The following is a 23,497-nucleotide window of genomic DNA, read 5'->3' on the forward strand; positions in this document are numbered from 1 at the left end:
ATTTTATTCGTCTCTTTGAATAACAGATATTTTTCATTCATGAATGGCTGCACAAATGAACTAGTGAATAGAATCAGCGATTTAATTATGGCTTCAATGAACCGCTGGCATAAAGTTCTTTTATATATTTAACCAAACTGGAAGAGTTTTTAAAATTATATATCAAAGTGCTATATAAATTTAAATATTTTCTAGTTTGAATACAGTCAAATATGTAAGTAAGTCAAGAACCTTTCAGAAAATTAATATATTAATATGTGGAAAATAAGCTATATTAAATTTTGTAAATATATGCTCAATTGACAGAAGAAATACAACGTATTATCTGTTCTAAAACAAATATATAAAACATTTGAGTATACTCAAAAAATTATAGAAACAAAATATATAGAGCCACTAAAATTAACACTGTTTAAACTATAAATAAATATAGGTACACAAAATTTATAAACATACCTTCTACGCATAGCAGATGTAATGGAAATAGATAAGCGACACTGTGTGCACTCTAAGAATAGACAAACGAACGCTGAGACCTGCAAACTCAGCTCTAGATTAAGATTATGCTTAGCCAGTACAAAGTCAGCGATATCTAAAATACAAACTCAGCAATAGCTACACTAGATTTAAGGGTTTCATTCATACATGAGCCTGGGTATAAAATCTAGACTCAGAACATTAAACACTAATACAGAACTGAAAAGCCGCAGTTCCATGTTATTTTTATGGCGCCTGACACAAGGAGATTCTGTGCTTCAACGTACATTTAAAATGTGTTGATCTATTACATACCATAAATACTAATCTTCGATTAACATTTTATATTTCTCATTGCAAAACATATCAATTTGGGTCAATGGACTCTAATAATTCTCAAGGAAATTAGCATAACTCTAATATTGATTTCGTATTTACATTACATATTATTGTTTATTATTATTTTTTATATACATCTATATTGTAAATATATGTATACGAGTATTTGAATGAAACAAATTTCGACAGTAATCAAATTTATATCACGCAAATTCATCTCAGGTTCACAGCTTGACTTATAAATCAAATCACTTTGCATTAAATTTGTTGCGCATTTCGATCTGTCGTTATTAAATTTCATATACTATAATTTTCGATATATCATTTGCTGTTGTTGTTGCTGTTTGCGGCTTTGTGATTTATTCACAGTTCGCATGCTTTATGAGGCCCGCTGGTGTTTACCTTTCATTGACTGCCGCTGCTAGAGCATTGATCGGCATTATTTATAACAACCATATATGAATGTATATACATATAATTCGACGCACTATATATTTATGGCCGCGACTTTTGGCAATCGTTGCACAGCAGGCGCCGTATTTTTTTGAAATTGTGTGTACTGAAATTTCTGCTTGAACTTGAACTGGCAATGAATTTCCTTAAAATGCTTTCAAGCAGCATTCGGGCAACTTTTGAAGCCTGCATTGAAATCGATATTCCATTCGAGATCCAAATACGCGCAGTCTATTATTTAATATTTGAAACTTTTTGATTGTTTGGCAACATTGGCGCATCGAGTTTTAAGCTGTCAATAAAATGTCATAAAAAACATTCAGGCAAAGCTCAAAGTGAAAACTTTGTCCACACAATCAAAATAAAATTGCGAGCCAATATTTGTGGCCCAAGGCGAAAGGAGGTCGTAGTCGGACGTGGGCGTGGCACTGAGCATAATTCCAATTTAAATTTGAAGCGAACTTTTATGCAAATTGTGAAATTCTAAAATGCTGTAAATAATTAATAACAGCTGAATTAATTCAATGCCCTAAAAAAAAAAAAATTATAATGCAAATATGAAAGATAAAGTTAATATTTAAATAAGGCTCGGTAATAAAAACAGATGATAGCATTTAATTAAGGCACACTTAGAGCCAAAATAATTTCGAAAAGCATTAAATTATTTTGTTTCTTTCTTTCTGGATTTCTCTTTCTATAATGAAGCCATTTTAAAGGTTTGCTCTGGCTGAGCGTAGGCATCGTTTAAATATTGATTTTTAATTATTTTAAGCAGCCAGCAACGCCACAAAGTATGCAACACTCACGCCACCCACACACACACACACACACAGTGGAAATAGAGCTCCTGAGAGGCTGCACACTGAGCGTCGACTCCCACCTTCTCCACTCGGCTGGTTCACCGCGAGGGTTGCTGTGAAAATAGCATAAACAGGGTGGGCGTGGGCTGGGGCTGGGGTTGGGGCAGGGGCTGGGGTAGGGCGCTCTGTGCGTGTTTTGTTTTTAGCTCAACACTTTTGCATGCCCCCGCGGCGACTCCTGCTGCTGTTGCTGCTGCTTCTACTACTGCTGCTGCTGCTGCTCTCGAGAGCCTCTTAAATGTCACAATGCTGATGCTCTGGGGTTGGCACTTGGGTCAACCCTCATATGCGCGAGGCGCGCCTTCCGCTGCAAGCGAGTCGAGTCGAGTGAGAGGCTGGGGGCTGTATGTACATATGTCTGTGTGTGTGTGTGTGTTTACATATATGTTTGTTCTACACATAAATACATGAAATATGTATGAGTTGTGTGCCATTATTTTGCACTTGCCACAACTGCACGACCCTGACCCCAAGCACTCGCATTTGAATCTCTTTTCTCGTTTGCCGTTTGCGTACATTCATTTCCTGCGCCTTCCTATACCTTTCACCACCTACACACACGCACACACACACACGAGCACACATATGTCTCGTTTTTCTGCTCACAAAGGCTCGCAGTAGAATGTGATTTGCTTTAAGCAGATCTCATAAATGGAATTTGTATGTCTCCCTCTCTCTCTCGGTCTCTCTCTCCTCTCTCTCTTCGCATGCATGCATTTCACTGGCCCTGTGTGTCGCTGTGAGGCGTTGCCAAACTTCACACAACAGAGCCCGGCAATCGATGCCGCCGATACCAAAAACTTGTAACAGATGCTAGCCACGTGTCGAACCGAGACCCAAAAACGGACCCGTGCCCAGATCCTGGCAGCGGCTTGTGTTCCAGTAATTGGATGCTGCCCGCCGCCGAGGCAGCGGCAGAGGCAGAAGGCTAAAAACAAATAAATAGTCAAACGGCATTCGGTCTGTGAGTGAAATACAAATAGCATTTAATACTAAAAGGAAATTGTCTATTTTAGACAGTCATTCAGCCATTCAGTCAGTCTGCTCATCTCTCAGTCAGTCAACCAGTTAGTCAGTCAAGCGGACACGCCTGGACTTTGCAATCAAAGGGAATTAGTTGGCCAACGTATAGAGAGGAGCACAGCTTGTGTGTGCTTGGTTTGGTATTCTCATTAGTTTTTCTCAAGTGCCACTCGGCCGAGGTGTTGCAGGTACAAAAATTAACACACCTTGCAACGTACTCAGCCTGGAGTGCTCTAAGCACACTCAGCACTCAGTACTAAGCGCTTAAGGCTTTAATTCAATTACACACACTTGTTAATTGAAAATTGATACGAGCAACACAAAGTGAGGATGAATCAAGTTCGAATTGATGGCGAAATCGTGCTGCACGCCGAGTTGAAGGTCGCCGGCAAAAAAATATCAACATAAAATAAATAAAAGTCAGCGAAAACAGGCAAAAACAATGTAAAACTAAATAAATATGCACAAGTCTGGCGGCCATTAAAATCAGCATTAAACATTATTGGCACTGGCGCAAAAATTAAACAAAAGATTTGCATGCGCCACCAGAGAAGATAGTTTAAATAAACACGACGCTCAAATACCCTAACAATAGAAATTATCATAAGTGAACTGACTGAACTGAATCCAAACTTTGTCAACTCAAGAAATTTGTTTATTTAGCAAAAAATAAAAGACAAACGAAAAACTGGCCAAAGGAAAACCCTGCAAATTGAGGCCAAAGCTGGTGATGAAAAGAAAGCTTTCCTTTTTACGCATCGCATTGTCTGCACATTCCAGGTCAGCCTTTGTTAGTTACTAGAGCAGACTCGCATATAAGCATGAGCTTTATACTACGATTTTGAATGAAATTAAGAAAATGGACCAGCAAATCCTTTCATTATTTTAACTCCAATGCTTGAATAGTATTTTTAAACAACAGAAATGAGTATTGTTTTATTTTGCATTCATTTATGAAATTAAATTAAACCAATAACCTCTACTTTCCATTATACCTTTCCATTATTAAAGTTCTGACATAGACATATTCATGTTTATTGTTAGATAGTCAAAAGCTTTTAAGTTTCTTAATGTTAACTGACCAGCTATAATCAACGTCTTTAAAATATACATCTATGGGAATGAGCATTAGCCAATTTATTTTGGTTATAAATATTTTTCACACATCTCAGTATAGATATACATCTATTCGCATAGTTATCATAAATATTATTGCCATAGTAAATAGTTAATAAAAACTTTAAAATATTTTTATGATAATACATCAAGCTTTATATTGGGTTCTATTTTGATTTTCCCTATTCTGTTCTGTTCTTCATTTTAAGATAACTTAAATCTTCTTTGAATTTTGTAGCATCGTTTTAAAAATTGTATTTTTATATCATATATGTACTTTGTAATCATCAAGAAAAAAATATCGGAATTATTATTACAATGATAGAAATCAATGTTAAGATTCATCTCACTGTTAGATTGATGATAGTAAAAGCTGTTTTAGCTACGATAGACCACTTCAGGTGAGTTCTCGTTGCGCATATATTTAATAAATATGCAATGGCAAGATATATAGGCATGCCCATAAAGATAACATCAGGCAATGCTTAGCATAGACAATTATAATTTATGTTTAACACGTGTCGTTGTTCAGAGTGATTTGCTTTATGGCTTTAATCACCTTATAAGAAGCTGCAACACACACATGGAAACACAGCATATAATTCAGCTGCATTTATCTGAAAAGATAAACATATGTATATGCATTTGATTGCAATTCTTCATGTTGCAACATGTCTTGCACTTTGAATTGATTTTTTTTTTCACCTGTCTTTGTAATAATTAAATAGCCATAAAGGGAGCCGAAGGTCGACAACAAATGGCCGTTAAGGTCAAAGTTTCTGCTGGATGCGAGGCGATGATGTCATCTTCTTTACGGCCTGTAAGTTGGCAAACAATAGCCCGGCGCCTGTCCAGTGCGCATCTTCATTTATCTTTTAATTGCGAGTCGCCTGGTTCACCTTGCGTTTTCGCATTATTATTATTGTTGTTGTTATTGTAAGCTGCCGTTTTATGCTAATTGGCAACCATGAATGCAAAGTATGCACACACAGACACACAATTTTCCTTTAGCATAGCATCTTAAGTAGACAATAAATTAAAATCGTCGAAAAAACAACCGCACGCGATTTTTGTGCGCGTTTATAAACGCTGGCGCGTCTCATTGAGTTTTATATATATGTGCAATTTCAACAAAATATATATACATCACATATGTATAACAAAGTAAATAACAAACATTGGGCATTTGTTAATTTATGGGAAAAAATCGTGTAAATATGCATAGGACGCTAAATTGCCTTTGTTGCATTTTTGCAAACCATTTGAATAGCACAAATCGGCATTGTTGTTGTTGTTGTTGTTGCTGTTGTTTGATGGGGCAGTGCAATTAATTGTTGTTTAATTGAATTTGAATAAATTACGCATGGATTTCAATTAAAATAGAAATTCCAGTGCGCCTCGTTGAATCAATGAATCAAGTTTTGATTGTTAACTCTGATAAATTCAATCGAACATGAATTCGCTTTACAGCGCTGCGTTTACTTCCGGTTCAGAGAGTGAGTCACACTGTGTGGAGAAAGGAGTGCTTCACGTTTATACGCAGAGTACTTTAGGAATCGAAATGGAATGGAATGGCAAATAAGTGACTATCGTGTTATGAATGCTTCATCAATATGCACATAAGAGGTTCGTGAAAGAAATGGACATCATCCAGAGACATCCACAGAGTACGTACGAGAACGAAATGGAATAGAATGGCAAAAAGTGGGTGAACGCTTCATCGGAAATAAATGGGAATGAAAGTGGAAGAAAATACTGGATTTCTGAAGATTCATGTATATTAGGAACTGTCAGGACTGTCAACAAATGTCTTTAGAGATGTTAACAATGTTTTACAATCAATAGTCACAAAATCTCTCAAACTAAATAAGTTAAGAAGCCAAAGAATTCTAAATTTATTTCTTTATCTTTAACGCGGATTATCAAAAAGGCTTTACGTAAGTCACAACGTTTATATTTATTTTGATATTTCAAAATCAGAATCTAACACATTGATAGTTAGCACTACCCATTATAAAATCTAATCATTAAATATTGTCGCCCCGCGAACTATGTCAGAATTTTTATTCCGTTGCGCGTTACTCAGTAGAAAAATATTTGTATAAGCAAAACACAGAAAATGACAACAGGAAAATACGAATAAATAAAACAAACAGAAAAAATAATACAACACACATGTATACATACACATACATACATATTTATGACAGGCCAATAAAATGTAAATTTAGTGAGCAGCAATAATAATAACAACAACAACAACAATGTGTGCACCGGCAACTAAACAGAAATGCAAATAAACTAAAAAATAAGAAACAACTCTTAACGCCGTTAATCCGAACTGTCAATACTCTTCTACAACTCTCATAAGAGATGATATTGTGTATAAAGCTGACATTAACCTATTGTCATGCAGATTTATTATAGATCTTCAAGAATACGATCTCAACACTAAAGTATTTACCCTCTTGAGCATGACACAAGCATCATACTCTCCATAGGTATAAGCCTACATATAAGACGATGAGAAGCAGAAGATTCAATACTCTTATACATCTATTATATACGTATGTATAAGAAATTATCTTTACCTATTGTCATGCAGATTCATAATAGAATGTCTTAAGGTCTTTTTCGACTGCCTGTTTGATTGCATTTACAATGTTTAATGTCATAATCATCATACCCTCGATAGGTAGAGCATAAATATAAGCCGGCCGCATAAATTAAGAAAAATGTGTAAAAACAAAAACAAACACAAACGTAAACAAACTGAGGCGACACTAACGGGCCGGCAATAAAATGTAACGTTCGTGAGGGGCGGTCGGTGTGTGTGTGTGAGAATATGCGGCGTGTGGGCGTGAAATCGAGAGCGGAACGCGCAATGAAACAAAATGGAATGAAACTAAAAGCTAATGCTGCTGCAATTACCATTTCATGCTACGGCCGCACAGCAACAACAACTACAACAGTGAATGCAAAAAAAAACCTGTTACAGTTCAGTTGCGTCTGCGACTGCGTCGCTGCTGCTGCCTCTGCTACAGCGCTGTCGCTGCTGCTGCTGAGTCATCGCGCAGGCGTGCGGCGCTCTGCTAATTGCCCGCACCAAACGGCGTGTGAGTGACACTAGCGATTAGCGTCGCTGTCGGCGTCGACGTCGCAGCTGCGAGTTGAACCGAATAATTTGCATGACGATGTTTTTGCTTAAACTGCTGCTGCTGCTGCTGCTGTTGTTGTTGTTGTTGTTTCTGCTGCTACTGCTGCTGCGGTGGGTCGTTCACATTGCCGTAGGTTGTGATTTGTTTTGCGGTCGCGCTACCCTTTTATAGCCCCCGCCCCCGCCCCAGCACCCGACATTACTGGAACACTTGTTAGAGATATGCGAAAAACTTGTATTATTCCTCTTTAGCGAATTCCCAAAAATTAATTTATTTGTTTGCACATTTTATTTTCGATTGTGCTGCAATTTGAAGCATGAGCGCTAATCGATTCCAAATTCTTTATTACTTATGTATTAGCATTAACAGCAGCAACAGCAACAGCAGCAGCAGCGGCCAGGCCTAATTGCCTGTGGGCCAAAGTGATATAAAAATGCTAACGCCATTAAATTAATGCTAATTAAATTCAATTTCGAATCGTTGCGATATCAATTGCAGCCATTGAATGAAAGGCCCAAGTCCCAATTTAATTATAATACGAATCGACTGAGCCTTATCAGCAGCGCTCCACAAAATGTCGCTCAGAGCCTTCAGATTCGAATGTGCGCGAATTAGCCAACATCAAATCATCATTTGTCTTTTTTATGTGCACACACACACAAACACACATGAATGAGCGTATAAGAGCTTAGAGCTTAGGCGAGATAAATGCGAAAACAAACTTATAAGAGAAGGGATGATTGCGGAATGAAACGGAAATTGAAATCTTATATATTGACACTGAAGTAAATGGTGTAGAAGAACTCTATTTTCACTATGCAAGATTTCCACTCTAAGCCTATTTCGAAATGGAGCAGATGCGCATCAATTGACACAGCACGAAATTTCCAGTTTGTGGCAAGATCTACTGTTTAATTATATATTCATCCGGTTGATTGTTAAAACGCCCCCATTTACGAAGATATCTAGAGAGAGATACACACACAATCTCAATAGGCCACGAGGTTTCTTTCCACTTCTCGTGCCTTGTCTTCGCCGTGCTTCCCTCTCAATTTCCATCAATCAGCGTGCAACACACGAGGGGCAAGGCAGCACAACAATTTTAAATCAACTTTAATTGAAATAAATTGTCATATCATTTGCGCTGGCATAGAAAACAGACGCGCTGGCAATAAACAAAAATACTGTATATACATATACATATATATTTATGTATAACTGTATATGAATGTTATAATATGTGGGCTGTGTAATGGTCTATCTCTTATCTGCGGGCTTCGCCTGCTCAACGGGGATCGAGTGCTACTTAAAAATGCTTATAAATTAAAGCCATCAATCAATGCAAATTGAAAATATTGAAGCATCGCTGCATTATGACAGAATTTTTCACATTTCCCATAACGCTCTCGCTCTCTCCCTCTCTCTCTCTCCTCGCACTCTCCCACTCGTTCTGTTCATTAACTAGATGAATGCCCTGAAAGTAAAAGCCTAAAAGCAGCAGCTGCTGCTGCCTTCGAAGCTGGCCAATTAAGTGAAAGTAATTTTTGTTTTACTCAACGTAAACACTCAATGATAATGATTTTTTTTTCTCATTTTTATATTTGTTTTAATGCTAATGCCAATTGCGTAATCAGATATAAACAAATATCATAAAAGCTAGTCATAAACCTGCAGCGCGTTAAGGTCGGCTGGTATCGAGATCCGCTGATCATAAAAAAAAAATGCTAAATTTACCAAGTTTGCGGTTAACTGCGCACGCACAATGGAATCACCTAGTAGTGGCTACAATATATCCAATAGACCCACCACCCAGCCACCCCACCACTCATACTAAACCTACGCCGTAACAATTTACGGCAACACAGTTTATGCAATTTATGCGCAATTTTTCAATTGTGACTCCGACAAACGGCGAACCGGAAGATTTCGTTTGAAGACACACAGTTGCGAATGCCCTAAGAGTGGAGTGCTATGAATTTGTCATGAAACATGTAACATATAACACTAAGCCTGATTATATAATTGTACATACTCATATTAGCATCATATCATCTTATATATGTGTCATAAAGAATCTCTCAAAGTAGTTAAAAGAAACTTATATTATAATACAGCAACAAACCGAGGGGATTACTGTGTAGCTCATATAATATAATATTGAAGTATATTAATTTATAATTTATAAATAATCTTTTAAAATCGAGTAGAGTTTGAAGCAGTTCAATTTCGAGTACTTTATACAATATAACTTATAGTATACTACCAAGACCAATCGGGTAACTTTACTATAAAGAATTCCTTTGTTTTAATAACCGATCATATTAATTATAAACTTTTGAAATTGAGAAATTGAGAATTGAAACTAGATATATAATTTGGATATTTTCTATTCAATTTTGTATCCTATACTGAGGAATCTGCAAGAGTATTTAATAGTCGCTTCGTATATATTTATTAGTGCAATTTTTCAAATAATAATACACATTTTGCGTCTCATAACTTTATGAGCTGCCACATAAAATGTTGCATGTGCGCAATGTAATAATTTAGTTGCTATACAAACGGACGGTCAGACAGACAGACAGACGGATGAATGAACGGATACACAGATAGACGACAGCTTAACTTTTTCAATCGCAATCAATCGGAATGACATTGGCAAAAGTTCGAAATATAAAATGCTTAAACTTCAAACAATCTTAATTGCTTTATAACAAGTTTGTGATTAATATTTTTAAGTAAATTAAGCAGTAGATTTCTGAATCATCTGTATTTAATTAAGTGAATGGTCTAAGATTAACGATCAATTCTTGAATTTAGCATTATTCTCTATAATACAGAATCACTAAATATGTTCATACATATCTAAATGACAATCAAATATCTAATCGAGAACACTAAATAGTTTTCTTTATTTGATATTCGTCAGGGACATTTTTAAAGATTTGCAGATAGATAGATATTTATTAGTTCTATAAACACTGTCAGCTGGATTTTAATGGGCTCGACATATAATAAACATACTTTATAGCACACCAACTGCTCAGGTTTTCAATATTTTCGACATTTGATTAAGGAGGCCATAATCGAGTCATAGAAGTTCAATTAATTTCGCCAGAGATCAAAACGAACTTTGTCTAATGGCTGACATTATAAAAACTAGACAAGCGCATAGATGGATGGATAATAATCTCTGGACACTCACTCACACACAGACACACACTCTCTCACGCATTCAGCCATTTATCAACTTCCTTATCAATCACGAAACATTACCAAATAACCCAAGCATTTGCATTTGCATTTGAATAAACGTACCTGCAAAGAAACAAGCAAAAATCAAATATAAATAAATTAATAATATGAAAGATTATCGTATATCATAATTTGCATACACTTTTATATGTATGTAGTTATCTATGTAATTTGCATACATTTTGCGCGCTTAAATTACGTGGGAAAATGTTGGGAGCAACGCGCAACGGGCGCCAAAAGTTGACACATGAATGTATCAAATGATATGGGGGAATTCAGAGTATAATATCAAAAAATTGATAAAATATCAACGAATCAACAGCGACAAGTCGAGCCGCATTATGGGGCTATCAAATTACCAGATACCCTTTGAAACTGGAGACTGTGAAAACAATTTCATTTCATTCACGTAAAAAAAAAAAGAAAAAGAAAATTTGTTAAACTTGAATCAGAGTCAACAAAGGTGGAGAGGGCAATAGAGAGAGATTTTCGGCACACGTGTGAAGACAATGCTTAACACACATATTTGCTGTTGTTGTTGTCGTTGTTGGCTGTGTAAATAGGTAAACAAATCCGAAAACAGAAATCCCAGAGAGGGAGAGTGAGAGTGAGTAGGCTTGTCTAATAAGCCAAACGCACGCCTAAGAATTCGGATTCGCCGACAATTGAGAGTGAAAACAACGGTAGTTAGCCAAACTAGTAGTAAAAGCAACTCTTTGGGCGGCGATTAAAAAGTGGAGAATGTGAGAGAGACAGAGACAGCGACAGAGTAGGCAAACAACAAAACGGCAGCCAGAAAAAGCAAACAAACACAAGGCGAATTGAGCTGTCGTTGCCCGTTGCCTTGTCACAATATTTATAGTGTGCACTGTAATGTGTGTGTTTGTTGTTGTTGCTGCCGGTTGGATCTGTGACCTGTGCAGCGCCCGTCGTCAAATAATGTCCACTCTAATGTGCATAGGTTGTCTACTTTTCTTTTTTTTTTTGCTTACCGGATAATACATTCCGTGCGGAGGAAGAAAAAATGCCCCGGAGCCCCACAGTTTGACGGCTTTTTGTGTTTACAGTCGCGTCGCAAATTATATGCACAGCTGCCCCGTATAATTGACACCAACAAATTGTGTGTGCTGTTTCTTTCAGGGGGTAGTCTACACTATGTAAACAGGGGTAGTCACGCTTGCTGCTTCTTCTTGCACTTTTTTTTTATTATTTTAATTAACACTGTATTTGATTTGACGTCGCATTTGTTGCATTTGTTTAGTGTGGTTTTTACTCATTCATTTATCTTTTCATATGTGATTTACAATTTGGATTTTTGGCACAATTTACAATTGGAGTGAGTTTCACTTAGGAGTCGCAGTTCACTATATTATTAAACTGAACTGAAAATATATATTTTATATATGTAAATATGCGAAACGAGAAGAAAACAAAAAACTAATAAAAAAAATAAGAAAACACATTCTTGAACATTTCAAACATATATAAGTTTAACGATTCTCGAATATCACATCATTCAGTCTAATATAGATGCATGAGAAAATAATAATATTATGAATATATGTATATAAATAATTAATTTATATTTGAACAACAATTTCAGATTTGTACGCGGAATTTAACGAATTGCGAAATTTTGGAATAATGTCTGCGCCGTTGACTTATTTATATTTATGCATACATATGAACATATATATTTCTATATATATATATATGATTATTTACATATATTTGCGAATATTTTTTGTCATATTGAAAAACTAATTGTTATTTAGGGGTTGCTCTCTCTCGCCGTCCAACTGGGCAAAGGATGTTGCATGGCAGCGGTGGCTGTGGCTGTCGCTGTGGCTGCGGCCAAGCGAAACGAAATGAAAACAGAAAATGCGCAAAAAGACGAACTGAAAAATACAGCGCAAACGCGAGACAAAAGAGACCAGCCAAAAGGCATGAGAGACAGCCACGCGCTTTTATTAGGGGGCAGCGGCCCGAGGAGCGGCAGAGGTAAAGGCAGACGCAGTTTCCAGTTGAATGAAATGATGTTTATAAAAAAAAAAAAAACATCTATTGCGAATGTTGTTGTCACTTTGAACGTTGTTGTTGTTGTTGTTATTGGTTAAGCGATAAGTCTTCACGTTATTCATTTATAAATATATACATATAAACATATATGTATGTATATATTTATTCTCTTTGCGGTATATTCGAGCAGCAGACATTCCACAAAGGCTTTGCTTTGTCTGTGGCCAACAGAAAACGCAAAAGCATTAATTTCTGCTGTTGCTGTTGTTGTTGCTTTGCAGCTAAATGCAATTTTTGGTTATGCGACGGCGACGGCTACGGCTACGGCGACGGCAACTGCGACGGCGACACATTATTCTCTCTTACGAGGCGAATTCATCATCTGGCACACACATTTTATTTTCGTTGATTGAATGGGAAAGACAAAGCGCAGCAACGACAAGCAGCTGAGCGTGTGTTGGTGTGTGAGTGTGTGTGGATGCTGCTACCGCCGCTGCCGCCAGCAGAGAGTGAGTGAGTGAGAGAGAGAGAGAGAGGCAGTGAGAAATGTGAAAAATCGAATCAGAAAAACAGGCATGCGAACGGTGGTGCGAATGGCAATGCGAGAAGGATCAAAGGATAAACAAGGAGGCGCAGCAGCCATGAAATGTAAACGAAGCGCAAAAAGCAACGAGCGAAAAATGTGCGCAAAATAAATTGCGAAGGGAGCACAAGGAACGACGGACAAAAACATGTGGCACATTGAATGAATTTCTATATATATTCGTGTGTACATTTATATGTATATCTATAGTTTGTTTCTTCTTTTGATGCTGCTAAACGAACAAGCGGTCGAAGGGGGAAGGCAGAACAGACAGGCACAAGAGAAATCACGTCCCTCGCGCCTGTCTGACTGTGCGACGCTGCTGCTGCCGTCGATGCCGCTGCCTCTGCCGCCGCCGAGAGAGATGGCATATATATTTATTTTTAACTTTTCATTTCATTTTGTATCTGTACGTTGTACGTTGCCGATTCCGATTTATACATGTTTCGTTGAACATAGCTCGTTGTTGCACTGCACTTTTATTTCAAATTTGAAAGCACTTGACGTTGTTGTTGTTGTTTTTCATCTAGAAACGTATTTGAATTTGCTTTTGTTGTTGTTGTTTGGTATTTGGTATTTGCACACATGGATTACATGTTTTGTATTCAAACGATTGCGTCGATGAAGACATCAACTGTAAATTATCTGCGTTCAATTATTATCTTGTTTTCTTCTTTTTTTTTTTAGACTCCCACGACTTGTTGAGAAGAGCGAGAATATGTAATAGCTACAATTGGTAGGGAAATACGCGCGCAACGCTTAAATTTACCGCAGCAACAATCAAACTACGTCCGCTCGCAACGAGAAATGAAATGCGAATGAGAGATGAAAACGAAGACCGAAATTCACAGAGGATGCGAGCATAGGTGAGCGCGACAGAATGTTGTGTGCGTTGCGCAAACTGAGAGTATTTACTTGGATACTCTCAGCAAGAGAGTGGGAGCGAGAGCGTAAAACCACTTCGTGTGTTTTGCAGCACTGTCACAATTGAGATTGGCGCCAGTTTAAATTTTTGAAATCATAATATAAATGAGTAATACTGAAAGTTACTAAACTATTGTTAAATAATATACAAATTAATTTTTTTTTTTCATATTTTATATTTTAATTTGAAATAATTTTAATATTTTTATAAACATATACATACAGAGTGAGGTTTATTAGGCTGCGGCAATGCTGTAATATTAACAGAGCACTGTTATTATATGAATATTTATCGATAACGTATTTTCCGCGGCAATTTGCGACGACAATCAGGTTTGAAAATACAAATTTAAAAAAATCATTATTGTAATAAAATGAGAATTATGAAAATTAAACAAGTTCAGAAAATTAATAACAAATTTGGCAAATTCGTTTTAGTGTCACAGAATACGCTCCCACACTTTTGCACACAGTGTTAATGACATTCCCGAGTGAAGCCTTTCCCTCTAGCCTTGCACACAAGCTGGGCACCATGTTGATTTCCAAACAACATCCTCATGCCTCTCCCCCCTACCACATACCCCTTGCCTTTTGCCACTTGCCACTTACCACTTACCACTCGCAATTTGCCACTTGCCATGGCCTGCAAATCAGAATTGCGTCCTGCCTGCAATAAAACCAAATCAAAAGTGACATGCCTCATTTTCGGCTGGGCAGCAGCATGACGGACGCGTTGTCAAGATTGCATTAGCCTCATGTGGACAGCAGGAGCAGCAGCAGCAGCAGCATGTCCTTCCTAGCAGGACAACAGCTTGCCACGGCAAAGCGTGCGAGGCTTATTAAACAGGAACGTTTGCCGGCAGCACCCAGCGAGGGGGAGCAGATTTAAAATGCAAATAGCCTCACGAGTTTACAGCGCCCCATCCGAGTCGGCAGCCAGCCAGGCAGCAGCTGAACGGCGTCCGGCCGTATCCTGAAGCCGGCCCACTCGAATATCCTTCGTCCTATCAGCTCCACTAAGCAGCAGCCGCTGTGCGTGTTTTGGTTGTTGTGTTTGGTGCTCTATGCATAAATGCAAATGCCGTGAAGCTGGCAACTTTTTAATCCACGCTTGGCAGCAAATTGTCGCCTCCTCCACAGAGGGAAACACAACGCTGCGAAGAGCTAAGCCGATGCGCTGCCTGCTGCAGATAAATGCAGAGCATACCCACATATAGAAAGTACCAAACTCCAAGCAATATGCTAAATGTGCTCAATAGAACCGAAATTGCAATGTTATCTGCACAGTTACAGAAGATAATCTGCAAAGGGAAGTTGTTGTAGCAGTCTAACAGCAATGTTAGTTTAACAGATTCATAGCATAACTCAACAGAATAACAGCCTTGCATAATCATGCACAGGGCAGGACTAAACACATTACTGTTATGGGCCAAGTGGGGTGAGCCTTTCAAATAGAGCTCAATATCTCAGTAAGAAGAATTAAATGCTATATGCACTTTGACGTATGCTAAATATATAATATTAACTTTTTGCGATTATGCTAAGGCATTTCATTTAATTTCTATAAACATTTTTATTAAACCGTTTATTGAATCAGGATTTTTGTGCTGAATAATCGTAAGTCTGCTGTAATAGAACTAAAGAAACCGTAGAGAAATTTGTAAATAATATAATATCTCGAAAGAGGCATAAACCAAATGACGTAATAATAGATTCAATAATAAGGCGCCCATTTATCCAATAATAATAATGCATATAAGAAAAAACAACTAAATGTTGTTTGAAGGAAAGAAGTGATTTGTGAACAAAATAATATTAATAGAATTTTATTTATTATATAAGGCTTTAGCTAAAATAAATAAACTAATTTCCCCAACACACGAGGTGGACAAGAATCCATGAAGATCTCATGAGAGCAGAGGTGTTAATTTCCTGAAAGACATTAATGTTAAGCTAACATAATCTATTTGAATTGCTAACATTATTGGAACAGCTAAAACTTCTTGGTTTGCCTCATAATCTGCCACAAATTTCCTCGCCATTCCAGGCCTTAAGGAAACTGAAACTATTTGTACTTTGGGCTAAATTCAATCTGGTTTTTGGCTGAGACAACGCAGCGAACCGCAGAAACCTAAAGAAAACTAACACAAGCCCGCCCCCAGAGAGTTGATATATGAATGGGTGGGTGGGCGAGTGGGTGAGTGGGTGAGTGGCTAGGTCGAGTCGTGAGTGGCCAACAAACCGCAAACAATAACAAACGATGGCCAAGGCGAAACACAAACAAAGACCGAAACAGACGCTGCCTGCCGCTGCTGCCTGCTGCTGCTGGTGACGCCTACAAAATGGCTACAAAGAAGCAGCACGAGATGCGAAATGAAGGCGCGGAGCAGGAGGAGTAGCGGGGCAGAGGGGGAGACGCGTGCGACACGGGCGACCGGCAGCTGCGCAGGGGGCGTTGTCCTGTGCCGTTTGGAGGCAAAAAGGATTTATGATGCTTGTTATCGCGCAGCCGGAACGAGGCAAACGATGACAAAAGGTGCCCAAAGGCAGGGCATACATACACAAAAAGGAAACATGCGCTCTGTATGTGTACGCGCGTGTGTGTGTGTGTGTGTGCTGGGCAGATAAGATCTGCACGCACAACCAAAAGCATTGCATACTTTTAGGCGGGCGTCAGGGCAAAACATGTGTTCATTCAGTTGTAGCTAAATTGTTGTTGCTATTATATGTTATTGTTGTTGTCGCTGCTGTTTGTTGTTATTGCCAGGCATAGCCAGAGTCAGAGCCAGAGCCAGAGCTAATCGGAAATATTTATGGCTGAGCCACGGCTCAGGTGTGTGGCAGGCATTTTGCACGCGTTTCCCACCTTTACACGAACATAAAATGCGCATTAATTAAATTTTCCAAATAGGCTGCCAATAGGCGGTGCCTAATTAAAAATGTAAAAAAAAAACACACACGCACACACACACACACGGGAATGAGCGCTATACGCATGCATAAAAGCAAAAGTTGGCCATTAAAAGCGCCTAAAAGTATCTATTAGTCAAGGAGCGAGCAGGAGGCGGGGGACGGGGAAGGGGGCTGAGCTAAATTAGTCAATAAATTAAAGCTCGCCAAGGAGTCGGGCTGCCAGGCAGCCAAAGCAGCAGGCACTTGGGCCAGCATAACGAGCCAAAACCAAACCAAACCAAACCAAAAAAAAAAATGAAAATGAAAAGAGGAAGCAGAACATTGCATTAAAAAATCCATTCATTAAAATGGCAAAACGTGGCACAAAATTTATGGCCAACGGGCAGAAGGAGCCGCTGGTGGAGCCGCAGGAGAAGTAGCAGGAGTCAAAGTCGTGGAGCGTTGCGTTTGCCAACGGCTCAAGTCTCAAGTGGCAGCGCGTTTTCTTCGAGCATGCCGCAAAGACCAGCTTACAGCAACAGTAATAGCAACAACAACAACAACAACAACTGTTAGACAAGCAGACAGGTAAGCACTGAATCAGCTGAAACTGAACAGAACACACTAGCAGGACTCTCAAAGCATTTCTGTTCCAGAATACTCTGACAATATAAAGATATGGATTCCATTAGCTATCTATCATGATATATGTTCTCTTCAACTTTAGGTAAATTTAAAGCGTTTTTTTTTCAATATCTGAATTTTTTTAACCCTAAAAATAAGTATTAAAATTCTGCAAATAGAAATTTCGCCTTGTGCCCTGTAGAAATATTATAAATAATTTAAATATTTTATTATTATATAATATACGAAATCCAAATCTGATCAAAATTCATATACACACATATATAAATATTTAAATAAGCATATAAAGATGTAAAATATAAGAACATATAAGAATATTTTATAAAAAAATATTTTTTTATCTCTAGTAGATAACGGATAATGGATGTTTAATTTATAATCTGTAGCGAAAGTCCTGTAAGCTGCATCCAATTCAGGATGTTTAGAAATACATTTTTTTAAAATTCCTTAATGGAAATAGTTATTACATATGTTTCATTTATATCCTGTAAATAAATATAAATAAATATATATTTTTTTTTTTTTTTTTTTTTTTTTTTAATATTTTATTTATTATGTAACTTCTCTGCCATTATATTTTGAGAATAAGACAAGTTTATTTCAAGACATCCTAACTTTATGATATGCTAGCAAACATTTTTTTTTAAACCAATATATATTGATATACATATGTATATAAATTGCAAGATATCGTATAATCAAAACTAACTACATTTTCATTTATTTTTCAAAGCCAGCATAACTCTGGCTCTGTGGGCGTGGCTGATGGCAGAAGGCGCCAGTTCAATGCGCTCGTCCTGCACACTCAATTATAATTTGCTTAGCCAGACAAACAGTCCCAGAGCTCAGCACACGGGCTCCGTGCGATGTCTTTGGGGAGCTGCCGCTGCTGCTGCTGCTGCCGCTGCTGCTAGCGCTGCCAGCGTTCATGTCGTCGCATTAGTCGAGAGCAACAGCCTCATCGCATATACACGTAAATATGTAGACATTTGTATATAGCATAAATGCGTTTGCATCAGAATGTGTGGGCGGAAGCCAAAAAGTGTGCAGCATTTGCAAAAGTTAAAAGCATTTGCCGGTTTATCGGGCCCGCACATCCCTGAGCATACAACCTTAACCCCCCCTCCCCCCTTATCCTACATCCCTTGCAGTTCCATCAGTTTCGAAAACTCTTTTGACTGAAGCCTTTTCACGCACATTTCATTTGGCTAAATCTGTTGCGGGCTTACTATTTTATTATCTCGTCTCGTTTATTGAACTTCCATTTGACAAATTTTTTTAAATATTCATACTCGTGCACACTGGGGCAAGAGTATATTGGTTTTGTGGCATGTATGCTCTGATGTTCGTTTATCTAGGACTCAAGAGTCCTTTAATGTAGGAGTGTATACTCAGGTGTGCTGCTGGTTTGTAGGATGTCAGCATTTTATCGAAATACACACAGAAATATATCATTAAACTTATGGGCATTTCTCCAGAAAGGTCAACCGAAGCCAAACCATTCAAAGTCAATGAAAGCATTTCTTATAACTAATCCATCAAATTTAACTAATATAAACCAATTTTACATTTTATCATAATACATATCGAAATATTGCAAAAATTCTGTTTTGAGCATTTCTATTGCACATTTTGTTCTTCTTATTGAGACACTATGCAATGAAATATGATATTGTGAATGTTCTCTATTTTATTATAATTAATAAATTGAATATATTTAAACTCATTTCTAATGTCTTTATTCATGTAATATTACTAAAAAAATAAAAAAAAAAATAAATAAATAAATAATAATTTGATAGAAAAAATATTTCATTCGACACTTCACCTTCGACCCTCATTAAAACTAAAAAATAAAAAAGAAACTACTCAATATTTTTGAATAAAATAAAAAACATTGTAAAAATGGGCCAATTTCTAATAATTTAAAATTATTCGTAATAAATTGTCACTTAAGGTTTCGCTAAAATCTCAAGTTGAACTGTTCATTCATTTGTAGCTTGCGAACCTCTTAGTTTCTTGTGATTATCTTGAAAACTAACATTTGCCTCAAATCAGATTTAGCACCAATTATAGAGCTAATAAAGAGCTAAAATAAAAAAAATGCTTTGGCATTCTTTTTTTTTCAACTCAAAAAAGTACGAATGTCACATTCGCCACTAGAGAATTCAATAATACAATTCAAACGAGAAAAAATAATACTATATTCAGCATAAGCACAGAAAGTTTTCCAAAATTGAAACATTATATTTCTGAGGGTCTCTATTACAGATAATGTAATATTATCGTTAAATTATATTCTGTATATTATATATTATTGGATCGTCAGCGAGTATTGCTTAGTAATTGGTGTTTGAGATAATTATTATGACATTGTAGAAAATATGTGTAAAATTGCACTATATACAGTACCGAGCAAAAATGAGTGAATGTTACAGAACTTTGACTTTCATCACGCATAAAAATTAAACCATACCAGCAAATCAACAAATTTTTTTGTGTGTTTGTTTATTAGTGTATTCTTAACAAATACAAAAAAGTTGCAAGGCTAAATTAGCAAAATTCAAAAAATTAGAAATAAAAAACCGAAAAAATCCACATAAACTCAATTTTGCACGTTTAAAAAAAACTACTAAAAACTAAAAAAAAACTAAACATTTTTAATATTTAGTCCAAAACCCTTATTAGCAATAATTTTGTTGACTATTTTTGGCATGCTCTCAGCCAAACTTTGAATCATTTCTTTTGGAAATTGGCTCCACTCCGCTTCTACGCGCTCCCATAAGCTGTCAATGTTCGTTGGGGCTGCATCATACTGTCCCAGCCGTCTTTTCACTATTGAACACAGATTTTCAATAGGATTGAAGTCGGGATAGGATTTATATATAGACTCTATATGTATGGAGCGAAAATTAGCTTAAAATTCTGCTTTCCTATCCATTCCTAAATAATCTTTACAGTATGTTTTGGATCGCCATCTTGTTGAAAACCCTTTCTCTGTGGGGACACGCACATTTATCAGTGAATTTGGGAAGATGGGTTTGAAGAATATTCATATAATCCTTCCTCTATGTAGAGGATCAACGTTCTACCAAGAGAAGCATCCCCAAACCATTATGCTGCCGCAGCCATGTTTGACGATTTCCTTTACATGATGTCGTTGAATGCGTTCTGCGGTCTGCACCAGCAATATTGCTTTCCATATGATTGGAAACGGTTAAATTTTAATTCATCTGACCAAACAACTCGTTTCCAATCATAAATGCTCCAGTTTTTGTGATCCCTTGCAAATTTCAAACGCGCCTTCACATTTTTTTCGGACAATGCAGGTTTGTTTTTTAACGAATGATACATATCCGAAGCCACGAATTTCTCTTCTAGCAGTCCAATTGCTAACATTTTTATTAATTACTAGAGAAACACCCTTTGGTGCTAGCAGCTTGTTTTTCTTAATTTTCGACATCATTAGGCGAGCATCAGAGCCCGAGAACAGTTTTTTGCAACCTTTGACTTGAGTTTTCGGAGTCAAATTTCGGCTGATTCAAAGCTTTTCGGCAATAATAAGCGAAGGAAATCCCTTCCCGGTCAGGCACACACCACTATTTTCAATGTCGACTGAAATTTTCCACATTTTAAAATTATATTTCACCAATTATTTTAAATTTGTTGCGAAAAGAAAATGTGCTTCAAATCGCTTTACAAATAAGAATATTAAAAGGACTAAGATAACGGTAAATCTACATGCTCAATCTACGACTAAGAAGAATACCCAAGGAGCTAAGTTATGGGGAAATCTGGATGATTTCGGCTGAGAAGAGAAGTGGAAGAGCCAAAGTATTGGCAATTATGAAACGTGCAAAATTGAGTTTATGTGCATTTTTTTGGTTTTTTATTTTTCATTAATTGAGTTTAGCTGATTTAGCGTTGCAACTTTTTCTATTTGTTAAGAACAAACTAATAAACAAGTATAAAAAACAAAAATCTTAATTTGCTTGTATGGTTTAATTTTTATGCGTGATGAAAGTCAAAGTTGTGAAACATTCACTCATTTTTGCTCGGTACTGTATATAATAATATATCATCATTTCTGTCATTTTTTATATACATATATGTTAATTTATTTTTATTTTATATTGAATTTAAATAAATACAATTGAAAGCATTGGCATGATAAAAATATCTTAATTTCATTTATTCAAATTGCAGCAAAAATTGAGTTTTTTTTTTTATAGATATTTAATTTATTTAAAAAAGAATTCAGTTAGTAATTAGAGTCTTAATATATATTATTAATTTTCCCTTTAAAGAAATAAACTTCTAGGAGGCTAATAAATATAATTATATAATTAATAAATATATATATATATTTCTTAGATTTATTTATTTATTAAATTTAATTTAATTTTGCAACACAATAAGTTTCTTTAAATTATTCATTAAATCGTCGCATTACACTCTGATGCTTCATGAATATTCGTATGAATCCGAATTTAAAGCTTTTCCAAATCTTAGCTAAGCAGACTTATTTTTAGTACAGTTTATCAATAAATCTAGCTGGTTAATCAAGGACATTCAGAGTAATGTGCGTGCCAAATTCGAACACATAATTACCGATGCCAGAGTCAATGAAAGAGAATTTCCCTCCCTCTCTCTCTCTCTCGGTCCTGCTCTTGGCCAAAAAGTTGGGCTAAAAGCCCACAAACTGCGGTTGCTTGGCAGAGCCATAAGAAATGCATTCGAACTGTCTGATGTCTGAAGTCCATGGCCAGCTGGAGGGCGCGGGGCGGCAGTTGGGATGGAAAAGTATTTCACTGAGATCCAAAAAGACGCAATAAAATTCAATTGCGAACTTCGGCGCAGAGCAAATGAAAACAAAATAATGAATATACTTTGCACACGCACACAGCAGAGGCTCGAGCAAAGGACGCCCAGAAACTTGCTAAGTTCTTGGCAAAGAGTCTTGGCCAGAGCTGGATGAGGGCTGGAGGAGATGCAGAGAGAGAGAGAGAGAAGTGGCGTCTCTCCACTCCTTAGCGCTACGTATTTTGGGGCCTGCAGCAAACACATGTCAAATGCGCTTTTTAAAAACAAGTTTTTCCTTCTAGCGTAAAGTTGCAGCAAGGCCAACAGCAAAAGCAACAGCAAAAAGAAATATAAGGAAAACTGCTTATCTCGACAAAAAGCCAAAATGTAAGGCGGCAGGCAGGCGGACGAGCGGACGGACGGGTGGTCGGTCGAGAGGGGGCGTGGCAGCTGCACTAATGGTGCCAAGCAACCGGAAATGCCGCCATGCATGTCTGCCTCTAGTTGAACAAAATGGAGGCTGTGTATCGCATATGTCTGCATGCATGTGTGTGTGCGTGTGTGTGTGAAGATCTTGATTGCCTTTTGCTACAGGCAAAATTTATAAGAGACGCTTTCTTTAGCCGCCTTCCTTTGTTTGCTGCGCTGGCTTTCGTTTTTGCTATGATAATTTCCGCAGCTGTTGTATTATATAAAATAAAACAAGTGCAGCCAGACGCCAGCTTGATTTGATGGCCGACTTTTCTATCGCAGCCATGGCTATGCAACATGGCCACACACAGTCGCAGCTGGGAACGTGATGTGTGCCGCGTGCGAGCCTCGAATTGGAATTGACATTTTGGCCAGGGGCCAACAGACTAACTTCACTGAGGTGCAGCGGGACTCGAATGCGACGCGAGCATCCCATTGACCAGTGCTTGTTACGTAAGTGGCCAATAGGCGCAACGGTA

The 23,497-nt window shown here is 37.2% G+C and overlaps 1 protein-coding gene across 28 annotated transcripts in view; it reads right to left on the minus strand.

Moving 5' to 3' along the window:
• Rbfox1 (RNA-binding Fox protein 1) overlaps window positions 1-23,497 on the minus strand; it is a 138,246-nt gene that overhangs the window by 73,041 nt on the left and 41,708 nt on the right. For 2 of the 28 annotated variants that reach the window (XM_089468497.1, XM_089468475.1), the window contains exons 1-2: window positions 14,053-14,210; window positions 11,674-12,063 (exon numbers count right to left, since the gene is read on the minus strand). The exons of 18 other annotated variants lie outside the window; for them this stretch is intronic. In XM_089468497.1, the coding sequence (XP_089324623.1) occupies window positions 11,674-11,685 (12 nt within the window). In that variant the 5' untranslated portion in view covers window positions 11,686-12,063; window positions 14,053-14,210. Of the gene's footprint in view, window positions 1-11,673; window positions 12,064-12,406; window positions 12,712-12,764; window positions 12,876-13,671; window positions 14,211-23,497 lie in introns of those variants that run through there. 8 more of the 28 variants (XM_089468479.1, XM_089468478.1, XM_089468476.1 and 5 more) reach the window with 8 other exon arrangements.

Source organism: Drosophila arizonae, chromosome 4 (assembly GCF_054131065.1).
Source record: "Drosophila arizonae isolate 15081-1271.41 chromosome 4, UAZ_ARI_1.0, whole genome shotgun sequence".
NCBI classification, from domain to species: domain Eukaryota; kingdom Metazoa; phylum Arthropoda; class Insecta; order Diptera; family Drosophilidae; genus Drosophila; species Drosophila arizonae.